The following is a 19,595-nucleotide window of genomic DNA, read 5'->3' as shown; positions in this document are numbered from 1 at the left end:
AATTTAAAGACGTATTCACGTCAAAAAAGTATAATTAACGGCCATTCAGAGCATGAATAAACTTGTTTCAACCTGTCTAACCATTGTCTAAAATCTCAAGTTCAGATTGAAGAGAACCTCAAAGAAAGAAAGAAAAAAAAATTAACTTGCAAAATAATTTCAAGCAAATTTAAATCTGGAAGGGAAATACTCTTGGGGTTACATCTCCCCAAGGCTAGCCTTTACCTAATGGGGTTAACAAAAATTTGATTAGAATTTCAATTAGGGGATGTTTTTCTTTGATTTCCTAATAAATTTTTATTAGGAGTTTGGACGTATTTAATAATTTACAACCTTTTTTCAATATTTTTATGGTTTAATAAATTATGAAGCATTATTGTTCTTTATTTACGAGTATTCTGCTAGAAAGTGTTAATAATAATAATAATATTTTTAAGGTTTAATAAATTATGAAGCATTATTGTTCTTTATTTACGAGTATTCTGCTAGAAAGTGTTAATAATAATAATAATATTTTTATGGTTTAATAAATTATGAAGCATTATTGTTCTTTATTTACGAGTATTCTGCTTGAAAGTGTTAATAATAATAATAATATTTTTAAGGTTTAATAAATTATGAAGCATTATTGTTCTTTATTTACGAGTATTCTGCTAGAAAGTTGTTAATAATAATAATAATATTTTTATGGTTTAATAAATTATGAAGCATTATTGTTCTTTATTTACGAGTATTCTGCTAGAAAGTGTTAATAATAATAATAATATTTTTATGGTTTAATAAATTATGAAGCATTATTGTTCTTTATTTACGAGTATTCCGCTAGAAAGTGTTAATAATAATAATAATAATAATATTTTTATGGTTTAATAAATTATGAAGCATTATTGTTCTTTATTTACGAGTATTCTGCTAGAAAGTGTTAATAATAATAATAATATTTTTATGGTTTAATAAATTATGAAGCATTATTGTTCTTTATTTACGAGTATTCTGCTAGAAAGTGTTAATAATAATAATAATATTTTTAAGGTTTAATAAATTATGAAGCATTATTGTTCTTTATTTACGAGTATTCTGCTAGAAAGTGTTAATAATAATAATAATAATATTTTTATGGTTTAATAAATTATGAAGCATTATTGTTCTTTATTTACGAGTATTCTGCTAGATAGTGTTAATAATAATAATAATAATAATATTTTTATGGTTTAATAAATTATGAAGCATTATTGTTCTTTATTTACGAGTATTCTGCTAGAAAGTGTTAATAATAATAATAATAATATTTTTATGGTTTAATAAATTATGAAGCATTATTGTTCTTTATTTACGAGTATTCTGCTAGAAAGTGTTAATAATAATAATAATATTTTTAAGGTTTAATAAATTATGAAGCATTATTGTTCTTTATTTACGAGTATTCTGCTAGAAAGTGTTAATAATAATAATAATAATATTTTTATGGTTTAATAAATTATGAAGCATTATTGTTCTTTATTTACGAGTATTCTGCTAGATAGTGTTAATAATAATAATAATAATAATATTTTTATGGTTTAATAAATTATGAAGCATTATTGTTCTTTATTTACGAGTATTCTGCTAGAAAGTGTTAATAATAATAATAATAATATTTTTATGGTTTAATAAATTATGAAGCATTATTGTTCTTTATTTACGAGTATTCTGCTAGAAAGTGTTAATAATAATAATAATATTTTTATGGTTTAATAAATTATGAAGCATTATTGTTCTTTATTTACAAGTATTCTGCTAGAAAGTGTTAATAATAATATAAAAATAAAGTAAATTTAGCCCACGTATAGATTGGTGAGATAAGAGTTGGAATAATAAGCGCTCGTAATGTACAGTTCACTTTCTAGGTGGGCGAAAAGTTTACCATGGAGGTACCTTTATAACGTCAACTGCAGACTGGCTTACCTGTTCTACTCATTACCAACTTAATCTCTTGCCCTCCTCTTCGCTTTAGTGCGGAATCTCTCTCTTTAGCATAGTTGTTTAGGAAGTAAGAGCCAACCCCCTAACTACTACCCTGCTCTCTATCGGCTCAGTTTAGCGAGCTACAACACTCTCACTTTTGCCGACAATGTCTGTCTTGCTGGGTGGATGTTATACACCCATCGTAGGTCACTTCTAGCCACTGCTGTACCAGTACCAAACTGCGAGTTCACTATTTTATACATAATTAGCTGTACTAAATTCTAACCAACCTCAGACCATAACCAGTCTCCTAATTTTAACCTTAATTGGCTTTCTAAACTTTCATCTCTCGCTCAACAATCTATTCAATTCTTTTTCAAACTTTAAAATAAATCTTTTTTTAAGGACCTAATTTTTATCCTTTTTTTTAAACAAACAACATTACGTCAAGTTACGGATAGATTTATTTAAGACAAGATACTACACTTTGATCTTTACCAAAAAAGGTGAGAAGTGTAGGGTCTTGTGTTTTACGAAACACAAGACCCTACATTTTTTTATTTTCTTAAACTGCCCTTTTTTTTTGCAAATTCTACAGAGGAAAACGTTCGAGTTTGTATAAAGAAAAACCATGTAGCCTCTTTATTGAATATAAATAAAACCAATCACTTAGAACACATATTTCAGTTTTTCAATAATTCTTTAAAATTGAAACATTTTTTCAATATGCGATTAATTTTTTTTCTTGCATAATGTTATTTTGCTTTGATTAAAAGATGTTCGTCTCGTTGGACACTTTGTTTACTTTTTCTCTTATATTGAACTGTTAATTTACTTACAACTATAACAGTATTGTACTTTAACCTACTTAAATATTACGAGATGTACGAGCTATTAAATTACGAGACTGATGGTGCTACAGAAGAACTGTGCATGCACCAAATCCTAACGACCGACAGCTGTGCAGCGTAAAACCTTCACTTTCGATTACAGCACCTCACGTGTTTGTAGAGAAATCAGTTTGACCGGAACCGTCGTTTGTGTAAGAGGTGTTAGTTTCGTTTTGCCGAAAACATGATACTATACTATTAGGGCAACGAATTGTCGTGAAATTTCACATGAAACTTGGTGAAACCGCTACTGAAACTTATCTTTTATTAAAAGAAGTTTATGGTGTTGAATGATAATCATGTGCGCAAATTTTTAAGTGGTTCAAGCGTTTCCAAGATGGCCGAGAAGACGTCGGAGATGATGACCGCCCGGATCGCCCTTTCACGTCCAAAACGGATGAAAATATCGATTATAATCAATCAACATTCCTACCGTGAGGTGCTTGCTCAATTCCGTGAAAGAGTAAGGAAAAAAAACGACCCGATTTGTGTGAAGAACAAGTCACGGGGTTCTCCATCAAGACAACACGCCGGCTCACACTGCATTGTCTGTCGCAAGACGTTTCTAGCCTAGTACAACATCCCAGTTTTAGGCCATATTCGCCTGACCTGGCCCCCATGTGACATTTATCTGTTCCCCAAAGTCAAATCTGCATTAAAAGGAACATGATTTCAGTCCGTTGAAGCAGCATAAATTAATTTAAACAAAACAGATTATAAGTTGGTTGATTGCAGGCAAGCTATACACTAAAACTGAAGGCTTATGCAGGACGTGAAGACTTTCAGAACGGACATCACCGGTGGAAAGACGAAATCGGATGTCAGAGTGATTAGATTTCTGCTTGATTTTCTATAGTTAAACTCTGGATCATCGAGTAAAAACTGGAAGGACGTTTATACCTATGCACCACTCGATTAAAACCAAAAAAATGGAGAAATGCGACGAAATAATGTACATTATTTTTTAAAAATTCCTGTTTATAATATAAATTCAATAAATTTACCGTTATCATTCAGCGGTTGTTACTGAATTTGAGTTGAATTATTACAAAGACTTAAAATTAGAGCACTGAGTTAATCAAAATGGCTTCTGAAATTAAGTATTTAATATTTACTGGCTCACAAAATTTTGGCCGTTTAATGATGGTTAATCCTTTATTATTTGGGAAATTTATTATAATTATAAAAAGCTGTGACTGAACCAAGTGCTTTGATACTTAGATTTAAGATATGTATTTCAAAGAGTGGAGTTAATAGATTTGTGCAGTGAACGGCTCAAATAAAACGGAGAAGTATTTGTACGATTCTAAGGCATTGTACGGCCAGAAATGGGTCAATATCTCTGTAAATTACTAGCTAAAACTATTAATACTTCATTATAAAACTAGCTTATTCACATTTTTACTCACTGCTCATTCTGTTTATTTATTTATTTATTGGTTTGTTTTTATTTCAAAGCTCTTAGAACCGTGTTCTCCTTCATACTAGACACACTTTCCAGAATCAATTGCATTTCAAGTGTATTTTCCAATTGCAGTTCATCAAGATGCTAGTGCTAGCAAGACCCGAGCTGATTGCTAAGGAAGCAATTTGTAGTTAACGAGATCCAGCGCACCTCTTCAATTAGATGGTGGAACAGAGGATAGAGGGTTCTACCAAAACACAAAACCTTGTTAAGTGTTTGAGACCTCAGTTGCCAGTACATATTTATGTACTAGTAAAAAAAACAAAAATAAAATCGAAGTGGCAGAGAGTGTAAATAATCCAGTTACATTCCCCACACTTTGCCAACTATCTCAATCAAAGCAAATCCATTTTCAAAGTACTACAAACTAGAAACAAATAAAAAATATATATATTCTTCTTAAAACAAATACTCCGGATTTTTCGAAGAGAAATGCGTCCATCTTAAACCAAAACAATTATAAAAAGTTTTTATAAGTAACAAAAAAACATATAAAACAAAAATTAAAATTTACCTTTAAGAAAAATTACAACGATAACTAATAGACCAATTTAGTAGCGCAAGAAACTGGGCACCGTAGCGGAAACCATTGCGTAAAGGATGTAATGTAATGTGATTCCGTTTATGTTGAAATAAATACCAAGTTTCTAGTTGATTTCAAAACATTATATACAATATAACATAATAATCTGGACTTACCCTGCGTAGGGAAGACGTATGTATTATGGTCGTGTTTATGTAAAGTAAGGGTTGGCTGTTGAAGAGGATGTTGAAGCGATGGACCTCTAGGTGGCACTTCAGGTGGCGCTGGTTCTGGTGGGGAATCAACTTCCGCTTCTGAAAATTATTAATACTTGGTTATTATTCTTATATTACGATTATTATTTTCTTCTTATTTTGGGAGGGCGCATCGACTGCCTTGGTCATTAGCGCCCAAGGCTATCAAGATTCTTCCTCTTTCCTTATACCACTTGAGCTGGGATGACACGTGCAGACCCATAGCTACCAATTGACAAGGTAGGGTGGAGCCCTGGGTCTGCAAGAGTGTCTCCACACATTCTCTCTAATTTCATCGACGTTGTCGACGAGGGAGAGTGTGGAATATGATTGTGTCATCCCGTAAATCAACTAACTTTGATAATAAATATCTATTTCTGAATTAATAATTTTAATTGTATTCTATTATATCCATTTTAGGGAAAACCAAAAGTATTACTGGGTACTTATAACTTCTACGTTTACTGTTTGCTTGGGCTTTACTGAATACTAAATCCGAGGAGGCTATTTACTCTACCTAGTAGATGGAATGCGCAGTACTTTGAACTAATATTCCTGCACATCCTAAAATAAACTAGAACTATATAAAACTAACCTAATGGGGTTGAAATACTCGTATAAAAATTCTTTCAACCCCAGGATATAAACCTAACCTAAACATATACGATTTCCTCTCCAATAAATGCATTCATGCCAATAAATACATTCACGCCAATATTACTAATATCTAATAACTAATATTATTATTAGTAATATTATTACTATTATTATTACTACTACTATTATTAATACTACTATTATTACTATTAATATTATTATTACTATTAATATTATTATTACTATTAATATTATTATTACTATTAATATTATTAATAGTAATATTATTGTATTCAACTGACTATCCGATGCAATTTCATTTTTAAATTTGGAGATAGACTTTGTTTTGTCGCACTATTTACTCTTATTTTTGTTAAATTAGAAATCAATCCTATGTACACTGTCAGAAGAAAGATCCTTTTATATATTTTTTTTAGTTTACTTTTAACTTTGCAAACAGAATCTAATTTAAATAGAGTTTCAGTAATATTTATTATTGGAGTCTGTAGAAATGCAATCCAATTGGTAAAAATGTCAATTTATTCGAGAGTTTAAAGGAGATTGATTGGATATACGGGGATTTACTGAGGGGAGACAGTGGACGACACGGAGACTATCTCGATGATGGAGGGTGTAAGGGAGAAGAGGACAGTGAGAAAAGGGAGTAATTCCTCCAGCAGTTGATTAGCAAGGATGGTTTCTCTCAGCTAGGAGGTTAGCTGTACATACGTACAGAGGTAGTACTTTGCGCGCGTCAGAGAAACGAAGCGTAAGTCAATTACGGGACTAGTTTGAATCCGAGACTGTCCCTGCTCATCACTGTTCAGCGCTCCGTACCTTTAGCCAATTTCATCTAGATGAGAAATACTTCATTAGCTTTCTCTTTCAAGTCAGAAGAGGTTGATGAGAAAGATTAAAGAAAGAATATCACTTCTTTTTTCTCAATCTTCTTGTTTACATTTTATTTATTTAATTTTACTTTGCAAAACAATTTAAAACGATGATTATGTAGTAATGTATTTCTGAATGATTACGATTATTACTATTGATTATTATGCACTGATTATATAAGCGATGATTTATCTACGGATGAAAAGAATCGGAAAGAAAGGCGTTGCAAATAGGATGATTAACGCGGTCAAGTGTAACATAGAAGTGTCAAAGAAGTGCCACATTTTTGCCCATTCTCACATACTTATCGGAGATCTGGATATGAACTAAGAAACAGTAAAGTAAAATACAGGCAACTGGGATGAGGTATCTGAGGAAGACCAGAAGAGACAGGATTCGTAACACCACAATAAGAACTAGTTTGAATGTACAGCTAGCAGAAGAAGTAATAGAAGAGAATAGGCTATACTGGTTCGGCCACATCATCAGTTGAGGGTCGAAGTGGGAGTGGTACACCGCGATAAAGGTGAGAAGATGGGATAAAGGAGGCTACGAAAAAAGAACAAATTGTATGGGACGACCGGAAGAGCTTTTGGCAGAGGACAGTGAATGATGGAGGAAGATGTGCAAGAAGTGAGCCACACACCTCTAAGGAGGTAGAAGAGGCGTACGAAATAGTTGGGTTCAGCTTTAATCTAAAGCAGGGGTTCCCAACCTGGGATGCGAGAAAAGTCCAGGTAAATAATAGGATATTATAATTATTCAAAACTTATTTTTTTTTCATATTTTTATTTCTCAAGATTAAGATATTCATTAAGCTTGTTAGAAAACGCATAATTTGTTTTTTTTTTTTGAGTATATATAACACATCTTGGGTTGTCATTATACTTGTTTTTGATTTGAGCGGTTCACATACTACGTGTTAAGTAGAATAACCTGTGATTCAGTAACCTCTCTGTTTTCTTTTACAATCAGATGCCATGGAATAACCTGTGATATTGTTACCTCTCTGTTTATACTTTTACAATCAGATGCCATAGAATAACCTGTGATATTGTTACCTCTCTGTTTATTTTTACAATCAGATATCATGGAATAACTTGTGATATTGTTACCTCTCAGTTTACTTTTACAATCAGGTGTCATAGAATAACTTGTGGTATTGTTACCTCTCTGTTTACTTTTACAATCAGATGTCTTTGGTTAGTTATCACTTATCACTTATCAGTAATCACATTTTTGGTTTGAATTTATTCTTGAGTTAAATGTTAATTTTAATTTACCGGCTGCCACATAATTATTTTTACAACTTTTAGGCATAAATTGTGATTCTAAAATTAGAGAAATTATAGCTTCAGTGTTGAACCTGTTTTGTGATAAATTCAACCTTTGCTGTCGACAAGCAACCAAGTATTTTTAAGGGAAGAAACGACACTAAGATAGTAAAGATTAATACCTGGATTGAATTTGCAAAATATCCATTAAATATTTGTAATTACCGCTCGGTTTTAAAGCTGCCATATATGTACTTGTTCGTTAACAAAAGGAATAATAATAATCGCTATGATTAGTTTAGATTCTAAAGAGTAAAACAATTGTAATTTATGGCCTCAATACTTTTAAAATACTTACTGGATTTTTAAAATTTAAATGGAATTGAAATTTTCAAAAAATTGTTCAAGCGAAAATGTCATTTTTCTAAAAAAAAGGGATTTTTTTAGTAATTATTTCCACGAAAAATTGTTACAAGGAGATTTCAATATACTGAAATTGCGAAAAGTCGACGAAATAGTTACCAAGAAGATTAAACGCTGAGAAAAGCAGAAAATTGAGTTGTATTAATTTTCTAAATATTGATCAGTTCTATTTAGAAAACACTGGTTTGACTATTCCAGTAGTTGCATTGGAATTTACAAAAGTGCATCAAAACACAAGTTCTTTACCTTATTAGCATTAATTTCCATTAATTAAGGAGCCAGCTATATTCAAGCTCACCAAATGCATCAGCCTGGAATTGTGAACCCGTTCATAGTTAATAACTGAATAACAACTGCGTTCGCCTATCTAAACATCTTGAAGGTAGAAATGCGATGAACTACATATATAAATTATTACCAGCGAACGCATCGCTGTGCAACCAGTTGTAATTTTACTAATTAACATTGCAAATATTCCACAATCTGAGGAAATATTATTAGCCTTTATTATTAAGTATTTACTTCTACTTCAATGTCATCAGATTAATTGGGTTTAATGTTAACAGATTTTTACCTTCCTTTATTTATACTTAATAATTTGTTGAGACTCTCAACAATAACGGAAAAAATTTCACGTGTCTTTCATTAAGTTTAAATTAGGAGTTACAGCTAAAGTTTATTGCAAAAAACAAACCTGATGAAAATGTTTTAATTAGTTTAGAGCATAAGCATTATTTGAAAACTAACATCTCCTTCTTAATCGTATCCTTTTATACAGGAAAGTGAAGAGGATTTACAAAAAAACCAGCCATCCTGGCTAGTTTTCCTGGTAATATTTTTTAGTAATGGTTTCTCCGGTTTTTCTCCTTCTTCTACCGCTCGTTTCTTTGAGTCTCTTGTCAAAAAACGCTCAAAAGTGTGCTTTAGTTTCAACAATTTTCAGTTAACCTGCTCAAACCGCCTAAGGTACTATTTTTTGTTCAATGTTTTCTACAAGAGAAGCTATCTTATGCCTTGTTCTTGAAGTGGTATCTACTCTTCTTAAAAAAAAAAAAAAAAAGCTTTACATTTGCAGTTTGCGAGATTTGTTTCTGCATTTAAGATCCCAAGATTCACTTGTGTCCATCAGCAGCATTTAATGTCCTTATCTTTCATCTTTGCTATTGAAACTGCAATTCATTGCATGCTTGAATGCATTGCTATTCTTTGGTTTAGTTCTACGTTCACCTTACCACTGAAACTAAGAACTAGATATTTAAAAGCAAGAACATGTGAGTAGGCAATACTTTTTCGTACATATCGATCTGCTATTCGATTTATAAAGACATTACTCGATCTTTTCCCAGCTGATAGTTATATCGCTTTTTTTCAAACTATTCCGTTCTGTTTAATTCCTTTAGAGTTTTTCAGCTTGAGTACTTACTTGACAGCAAAATATATTCTTACTTTTTCTTCTTCAAACTCTAAAAAATACAAACTAGTTGTTCTTATAATAAAATTTCTCCAAGTATAAAAAAGAGGGCTTTTTATTATTTAGAACGATTCCTTGCTTACATTTATATTTACCAATGTGGACCATATTTCTTTATGGAGGAATTAGTCGGAAACTTTTTCGACATCCATGAAACAAAGCTAAATATAATGGTATTGGTAGGGCTTTACTTCCACAAAACTGACCAAATAGTGGCTCCATACAGGGAAGAATGTAACTAACTCCATTTCTAAGCAATCTACCATCTTGTGACTTTTAAAAAATGCACACATTTTGGATTCAAAGCCGTCAGTCCAAATTCCTGCGCTCTAGCTTTGGCGCTTGTTGTAATACCACTTTTAATTTCTAATTACCAGCATCATGGTTCGTTTCGTTCACAAAAATCTTTGGATTTTTTACCATTCTCCAACTTAATTCATCCATAGAGATCAATTCCAAATGGATTAGTTGCATGAACAATGAACGTCTTGTCAGTTTCTTTATTTTCCTATTTTGCAAACCATTCATTTCATTATTTAAAAATGAATCCTAACTTTTTAAACGTTCCAACTCTCTACGCATCCAGACTTTACAATCAAAAATACTACGAAAACTACTTAACGCTCCATTCTACATTTCTAACCTCACCATTTCGTAATGATCTCAAAATCCCTTTCATCAACGACCTTACTAAAACTCGTTTCTTAAAATTTCATTTCTTTACAGCAGCTCATCCTAATCCTTTAATTGAACACTTATCTTCTTCCACATCTCCAAGGAGATTGAAGAGAAGATGGCCCCGCGACTTACTCTCTTCATAACAGTACTGAGATCTGATCTCGTTATTGGAGTGTCGTCACTGGATGCCTTCTCCAATCTTCAATCAAGACACTATATTACATCACAGTTGCTTGTTGCAACAACCGTTGCAGTCGCAAATTTCCGTAAAAGATTTTAAAAAAAAACTTTAAACTGTTCAATTTTTAATTTTGATCGCCATGGTCGAGGTATTTTAATAACTTATAAGCCATAATTTCGAAATCTTTACTTCCTTCCTGCTTCAAATGTGGTGTTTGCTTCAAGCTAAGTAGGAAAATATTGGGTTTTCAGAGGGTACCAAAATGGTACAATTCGTTTTCGCTAAAAAAGAACAAGCCAGTTTATTCAATCACTGTAGAAATTAGATCCTCAGGGCTCAAGAACCCGATAAGTGCCGTTTTCGCCTGGACGCTAAATAATAAAGGTTCTACCTATAAGTAGGTTATCCAGTTACATTAAAAGATGATAACCAGTTTGGGAAGTGCGAAAGATGAGGCAGAACTTCGATTTTCATGTCGTTCAATTTTTGTAAAAAAGCGAAGGCGAGCGTTGTCATGGAATTCGAGCGGGGACCCCCTTTTGTTGACCAATAGCCAGCCAGTAGGCTTAATTTCCGGCATATTTCTTGACAATACCTGTCTGTATTGATGGTTTCATCCCTTTCAAAAATTTATAGTAAAGGATACCATTAGCTGACACCACTGGTTTCACGTTTTATTTATTTATTCAATAATTTAATGGGTTTTGGACTTTGAGAACTGTTTTTGGAAGGTTCAAATCTTGTTCTAAAAATTCATTCAAAGACCAAAACGTTTCGTAATGTCGTACAAGATTTACTTTTCATCACATTTTACAATACGATTTAAGAATGGGACGTTTCTGTTGTGCGAATGAAGTATTGATCTTCAAAAGTAAGAATTATTGCCGAAAGTTCAAATTATTAGACAAATCAATTTTCAAGTTTATTTACTGAGCGTGCGCCCAAACCGTTTAAATTGGGTCATCTTCCTCGATTGTTCCTAAAGACAGTGTGGTTTCTGAGATCCTGTTTTATGCAGTGCCTTCACCTACGCTACAACCTTTTGAGCGGTCCCCGGAGTTTTTCGTAGATTCAAACTTTTTTTAAAAAACGTCCATTTTGCAGTAGTTCATTTACAATCTACGTATATGTTTCTATACAGGGTGTCCCAAGCTATATGGATAACGACTTTTTCTCGGAAACTAAGATAGCTAGAAAAAAAACTAAAAAATACGTGTTCCCTTAGTTTTTTGTTAGAAATCCAAATTTAATTTGTAAATCCCCACACTAGACTTAAAAGAACAGAACTGAACAGACGCTATCGACTACTAAAAGACTCTTAGACGACAGATCAAAACTCTCTCTGGACAACAAAAGACTAATTTATACATCTATTTTAAAACCCATCTGGGCGTATGGAATAGAGCTGTGGGGTTCAACCAAACGCTCCAATCTCCAAAGGATTCAATCTCTACAATCTAAAATACATCGAACTATAGTAAACGCTCCTTTTTATGTCTCCAACCTGACTATACACAATGACCTAAACATTCCTTTTGTCACACAAGTTGCTAAAACAAGATACAGAAAACTCCACTTCAGCCTGCAATCTCATATAAATCCTCTAGCTAAAAATCTTTCTTCTAGAACTCTTCCTGACAACCCGACAAGACGCCTTAAGAGACAGTGGCCTCGTGATCTCCTCTCAAGTGAAGAGAGCGACTAATAGCCTATTTTGGAGTGTTACCGCTGGGTAACTTCTCCACTCGTATTCTTCTGTTATTTGTTGATACTGTTATCACTGTTACTTATAGCGCCAACGCGCTGATTGTAGCAAAAATAAACGCAAAAAAAAAAAATTGCAAAATTTTTTTCGGTGCTTCCAGAAGCGAGATACAGGCACCGACTTCATTTTTTCAAATGGGGAGGTGTGGTTTTTATTTCAGAAATAGATTCCTCTATTTTTTTTTTAAGAAAAATTTACTTGAACGGTTTTTTTCTGTGAGCGATATTTTAGAAGTTATGAATGAAAACATGATCTTATAAGAAATTTCAAAATGATAGTATTATAACGGTTTTTTGATTGAATAAGAAGAAAAGTACTATTTTATTATAAATTTTACTCCTCATTAATATTACAGATCATGCTCGAAATGGCCTCCACCATTAGAGATGCATAGAAATGCTCTTTCCTGCCAATTGTCCCTTACTGCCAAAGAAATAGATTCAAATTTAACCGAGTTACAGGCATCTATTATTCTTTGCTTTAGTTCATCTACAGATGCAATTCCGGCTTCATTCTGATACACCTAGATTTAGAAATGCTTCTAGATAAGCAGAAATAAGAAAAGAAAGAGAAAAGTTATGAATAATCACCTTGTTTTTCAGGTATCCCCAAAGGAAATAGTCCATAGGTGTCAAATCCGGTGAGAGAGGTGGCCACTGAATCGCCTCCTGTGTCGATATAACACGCCCATCTAATAGCCTATCGGGATATCTCTTTACATGCCTTATGGTGTTATATCAACACGATTCAGTGGTCACCTCGTTCACCGGATTTGGACACCTATGGACTATTTTTTTGGGGATTGAGACTATTTCACAAAAAATCCCCCTGCGTCCGTCGAAAAGCAGTCTTCTTTACTGGACCAGCTAGAGGAAAGAAGCTGTCCCACTGGATAAGCGGGACAGCGTCTCAACCGATAAGCGGAATTATCTGGAATATAGAAGTGAAGGCAAGAAATGGATTTTGTGTCAGTGGATTTCTAAAGAAAAGAAAAGAATAAAAGAATTTCTCGTGATTCAGTTTTGTGCAGCTGCACTTTAAAGTGCAGTTTTTAGATCGTTAAGGAGGTTAGCGATAAAGACATGTAAAGGAGCATCTGTAATTTCACAAATAATTTTTTTGAATTTAAAGGATCGGACTTTTATTTAGTATTTGAAAGTTTAGTTGAACCCCATAGTTCAATCTCGTTTTGAGAACGCTATTGTGTATTAATACTATACAGGGTGAAGTATTGTCCATAGGCCTACTGTGTGTAGTACATCTAAAGTGGAGTTCAATGACGTATTGGCCAACTTCATATTTTCTACTGTGCTTGAGTGACGTCACTTTGGAGAATAACTTATGCTTCGAAATGGTATCAATTTTTAGAAAATTTATCTGTCTTTCTAACCGTGTCATCAGAATCGAATTCGGACCAAAACTTTTTGAGTAATAACATTTTTATTGCAAAAAAGTAATGTTTTTAGAAGAAAAAAAATTAAAGTGACGTCACTCATGAACAGTGGAAAATATGAAGTTGTCCAATACGTCATTGAAGTCCACTTTAGATGTACTACACACAGTAGGTCTATGGACATTACTTACTGGTTCACCCTGTATATTCCAGTCGTTGCTTCAATTGCCTACATACTTGATTGTAGCTATAATTTGTTTAGTTGGTTAATTTCAAGTCTTTTCAGTCTATTGTGCGGTTTTTGACGTTACTCGTTTGTCGATGTACATCCGAAGTTAGCAAACCAAGCACGAAAAAAAGAGGGATCTAGTTTAGCCTTATAGGAGTTCAAGAATTGCATCGCAATGTGAAAGTTATCTCTTGGTACATTCTTAAAATGTAGAAAATTTACCGTAAGATATTCAACTAAAATCAAAGTGATGAAAAGCTATTTCGTTCAGGAAAACGCCTTGAAAACGCTCCTTACGCTTTATTAACCTTTTTCCTTTCGCTCTAATGAACTATAAAGTTTATTAGATTATTTGCCAATTGAACTAAAACTAAATTTTAGTTTTTATAGCACGCTTGTCTAGCCTGATACTATTTCATTGTAAAGTTATTAAATTATTCAACTAGTATATTATACAATGCGATTATTAACTACACTAGAATATCGTATCCATATGGTACACACTTGAATATATATTTATGTAAGCACCTAGAGTTTATATATACACTGGTGAGTATGCGAATATACACATATATATATATTATATAAGTGGCTGTGTATTAAGGCCAACAAACTAGTCTCATACACAATAATTAATAATATATAATTATAGGCCTGGCTGTAGTTAACACACATACTGTGTTATATATCAGCAGTTAACATACGTGCTCTGCTAAACTATTAACTATCCTAGCCAACCCCTTTATATACTAAAGTACATACACATATAGAGAGAGAGATCTAAAATGACTAGACTGGTCCGGGGCCATTGTCGGGATGCCCCCTGGTTTACACTATAGTAACCTTTGTGTTCAGTGAAATTTGAATCCAGAGTGTCCCTAGTCCATTCTTCTGACTTTATACATTCCTGTTTAGTGTGAATATGAGAGATTCTGTTGTTGTATGTAAATTTACTTAAACAAATATACACATGAAACCCGGTGGCCATGGTTTGGCAGTCGATTCAACACTTTTGATTCCCCTGTATTACCTTTTATCTAGAAAATTAAATTCTTGCCTATTGCATACATTAAAAGGTGATACTTTATTAAAGTTACTTCAAAAGAATTGTATTTTCTATTATTTTAGAAGTTGAAAAAGTTATATTAAGTTTTCACTAATAAAAATTACTTTTATTTCCCGAGAAAAATGATTTATGTATTTCTATCAGTTTAAATATTTTGTCAGTTAAATGATTACCGAGTATGTCTACCAAAATATGGTGCGTTAATTAATACTTAGATGACTATCTCTACAGCAATAACAACAATTAAATGATTGAAAGAATAAAGTTTCTGTATATTACTCAAATAAAAAAGTCTGTTACTAGAAGTTCGAGTGATATTACGACTCGTACGTCTAGCAATACGCAAATATTTTAATTGGTATTTATAGAGGTTCAGGAACATCAGAAAGGTGATAAGAAGATCGAAAAAGGATCTTAGGATTATCAGCAAGAATGGTATTTTGATGAAGGTGTATCTGCTGATAGAGAAGGAGAGAAGTAAAGGTCCTTAGATGCTGCCCTGGATGTCGTCTGTTTTGGATAAGTGATTTGAGTCTACAGCTACACAGTTCACTCTAAAATATCTACGCTGCAGAATTACCACACAAAATACACCCAAAGAAAAAAGAAAGTTACATTAATTAATGCTAAATAGTGGGGCAATTAATTTTGATTGCGAAAAAGTATTAAGCTAATTTGTCATTAACAGATCATTTGCTCTAATTTTCAGTGCTTCCTAGATAAAATAGGAAATGATTTAAATTTCAGATGGCAGTGGAAATAAGTAGTTTCTTTGTCGAAAAATTCGGGTACATTCGGTATCCTTCTTCGCTGATGGGTAAAACTAATTTGATGATCTACGGTTACCTTAAGTTCTATTCTGGAACAATCAATTTGAACATTCAAGCTGTACGAGGGTCGTTTGAAAAGTCCGTGCAAAGTCAGAGAGATAACACTACTGGCGCGTATCGAGGTTACGTTTAGTTAGTAGCATCTCTTGGAAGAACACACACCAAGTTTCAGCCAGATCGGTCTATTTCTTTGTGTTTGGCATTCGTTTGAATCGAGGAAGTCGAGTGATTTTCAAAAAATGGACGAAAAAGAATTTCGTGTGTTGATTAAACACTACTTTATGAAAGGCAAAACGCCTCAGGAGACTAAAGAGAAGCTTGATAAACATTATGGTGACTCTGCACCTTCGATTAGAACAGTTTATAAGTGGTTTCAAAATTTTCGGAGTGGCCATATGGGCACAAGTGACGCTGAACGTTCTGGGCGCCCTGTTGAGGTCACTACTCCAGAAATCATTGATAAAATCCATGATATGGTGATGGATGACAGAAGAGTGAAGGTGCGTGAGATTGCTAGTGCTGTGGGCATCTCGAATGAACGGGTACATAATATTTTGCATCAACATTTGGACATGACAAAGCTATCCGCAAGATGGGTGCCGCGATTGCTCACGCTTGACCAAAAACGAAATCGTGTGAAGTGTTGCAAGGACGGTTTGCAGCTGTTCCAGAAGAGTCCGCAGGACTTTAAGCGTCGTTTCGTCACTGTGGATGAAACATGGATACACCACTACACTCCTGAGACCAAAGAACAATCTACGAGTAAACAATGGGCTACCAAGGGGGAATCTGCGCCAAGAAAGGCGAAGACCGTTCCTTCGGCCGGAAAGATTATGGCGACTATCTTTTGGGATTCGCAAGGAATAATCCTCATCGACTATCTGGAAAAGGGTAAAACTATTACAGGTGCATATTATTCATCGTTATTGGACCGTTTGAAAACCGAGCTGCAAGAAAAACGCCCACGATTGGCCCACAAAAAAGTCCTTTTCCATCACGACAACGCACCAGCTCACACCTCAGCAGTTGTGGTCGCAAAATTAATGGAAATAGGGTTCAAACTCGTTTCACATCCCCCCTATACTCCAGACGTGGTTCCCTCGGACTACTATTTGTTCCCCAATATGAAGAAATGGCTGGTGGGAAAAAGATTTTATTCAAACGAGGAGGTGATTGCAGAAACGAATGGCTATTTTTCAGACTTGGACAAATCCTATTATTCGGAAGGGATCAACAAACTAGAGCAGCGTTGGACGAAGTGTATAAGCCTAAAAGGAGACTATGTTGAAAAATAAAAAAGGTTTACCCCAAAAAATTAAGTAGTTTTTATTTTTGCACGGACTTTTCAAACGACCCTCGTAAGTGCAATTATTCTTTGGTTATTTGTGTGGTTTTCTCTTCTTTTATAGATTTTGTTAATCTGATTACAACAACTGAAGTTCTAATCTTTACATTTTTGTAAAAATCTACTAAACTTACATCTAATATATACTGTTACAATCAGATTCTTTTCATTGCTACCAAAATGAATTCTGTCTCCCCCAAAAAATTATTCAAATAACACAATTTGGAATAAATTGTAAATATGAAATTTAGAGAATATCTCAAAAGCCATTATCGAGAAAGTTCTCAAAAAAAAAGTGGGAAAATACACAATTTAAAAAGAAAAAATTTTTCTCTCCAACCGAGTAAGTTAATAAACATTACCCAAATTCATTTTAGAATATTCTTAAGTTCCATTTTAGAGTAATTACTATTTAGGTAGTTTTGTAATCGAGATTATTTTAGTAATAGTTACATTTGTTTCAAATTTTAGAATACAACTTCAAACCTTTTTCAAATCTCAAACTTTTATCAAAACTTGGTAAAACCGCTACTGAAACTTACCTTTTATTAAAAGAAGTTTATGGCGATGAATGTTAATCACGTGCGCAAGTTTTTGAAAGATTCAAGCGTTTCCAAGATGGCGTCGAGAAGACGTCGGAGATGATGACCGCCCGGGTCGCCCTTCCACGTCCAAAACGGACATGAAAATATCGATTATAATTAATCAACATTACTACCGTGAGGTGCTTACTCAACTCCGGTGAAAGAGTAAGGAAAAAAAAACGACCCGATTTGTGTGAAGAACAAGTCATGGTTTCTCCGGCCGGCTCACACTGCATTGTCTGTAGCAAGACGTTTCTAGCCAAGTACAACATCCCAGTTTAAGGCCATCCGCCTTATTCGCCTGACCTGGCCCCATGTGACGTTTATCTGTTCCCCAAAGTGAAATCTGCATTAAAAGGAACACGATTTCAGTCCTTTGAAGCTGTGAAAGAAAAAGCGGCACGCGTCATGTAGAAGCTCACAGAAAAAGACTTCCAGCACTGTTTCGAACAATGGTAAATTCTCATGGAGCGTTGTAGGGATAGGGGAGTGGTGTATATTGAAGGTGATAATAACTAAATATGTATAAATTTAAAATAAAATGTTTTACAGCAATAGTCTCGTTATTTAATAGCCACACCTCGTATAATTGTATGATCAAGCATTGTAGTAAGGCAAATTTCTTTTTTCTGCAACCATGTAGGGAAGTTCTCATTACTCAATTAAAATCAGCTGTGTAATGCCCAACTTCCCACACTAGTGGGGGGAAATTCCCATTAGTGTCACTTTCCGCACAAGTGAGTGGAAAAACTTTATTGTGCTTCCTTGATATAAGAAGTTTTGTTATTAACATAAATATTTTCTGTAAAACTTTAATAAGCTTATCTAACGTAACTAAATAATTAAAAAACGAATATTAAAAATATAAAATAAAAATTGAAAGGAATATAGAAATAAAAATAATACTTTAATAAATAATTAGATATTTTTAATTATAACAGTTAAAAAGGTTATAGTGTTACCTTATAGAAATTTAAAATGGATTCTAGTGATGCCTGTTTAGAAAACACTCCTCCATCAATAAAAGAAACAGCAGAAAATGTAATAAGTAATGTAAATACGTAAGTAATGTAAATAATTGTAATATAACGATAAATGTTTATAATAAATAAATTACTTTTTGTAGACTGTAAAAATGAAATTTTTAATTTTTTTTAGTTAATAAATCTAATGGTTGCAGAAAAAATATAATATTTAACTCGAATGTAAAGTATTTTCCTCACACTCGGCAATTTGCACTTGCAATCGCCTCGCTTCGCTCGCTCGTGCGTGCAAACCCTGCCTCGCGTGAGGAAAAGTACTACTTTCCACACTTGTTAAATAAATAACTATTACTAAAAAGTTTGTTTAAATTTGCCAATTTCTGTTTTGTAATTGTCAAGGGTTTAAAATATCAGCTGATTTTTTTGTTTAAACAATAACTATAATGTTCTTTTAATTTTTTTTGCTTGTTTTTGGTTTTTTTAACGTTTAATTGAATTAATCTGATGGGTAAAAAACCCAAATTCATTGAGTTGCAGCCATTATTATTTAGGTACCTGTTTAATTGTTTGTATATCAAGGATACATAGAGAAAGGGTGCTCTCTCACTAACTAAGCCTATAAACACCTGATTGGTCGAAGAGGGGGGTGTAGCCTGGGTAGGCGGTAGTGGCCCTTATATCCTCCATATATATATAGAGAGAATAGAAGGTCCTTTAATTGGACTCCGGATTAGTCTAATGAACTCAGTGTGTGAGCGAGATAGCAATAGCAGATAGAAAAGGAAAGAAATAGCAGAAAAAAACACTTG

General features: G+C 33.3%; 1 protein-coding gene across 3 annotated transcripts in view; it reads right to left on the bottom strand.

Annotated features, from left to right (window-relative positions):
- Positions 1–19,595, bottom strand: part of Ten-a (Teneurin-a transmembrane protein) — a 1,628,256-nt gene that overhangs the window by 914,484 nt on the left and 694,177 nt on the right. For all 3 annotated transcript variants that reach the window (XM_074139868.1, XM_074139867.1, XM_074139869.1), the window contains exon 7: positions 4,999–5,136. In XM_074139868.1, the coding sequence (XP_073995969.1) occupies positions 4,999–5,136 (138 nt within the window). The remainder of the gene's footprint in view (positions 1–4,998; positions 5,137–19,595) is intronic.

Source organism: Rhodnius prolixus, unplaced genomic scaffold (genome assembly GCF_049639745.1).
Source record: "Rhodnius prolixus isolate KJV_2025 unplaced genomic scaffold, Rpr scaffold_6, whole genome shotgun sequence".
NCBI classification, from domain to species: domain Eukaryota; kingdom Metazoa; phylum Arthropoda; class Insecta; order Hemiptera; family Reduviidae; genus Rhodnius; species Rhodnius prolixus.
The sequence above is the reverse complement of the archived record's forward strand: the minus strand, read 5'-3'. Positions and strand labels throughout refer to the sequence as shown.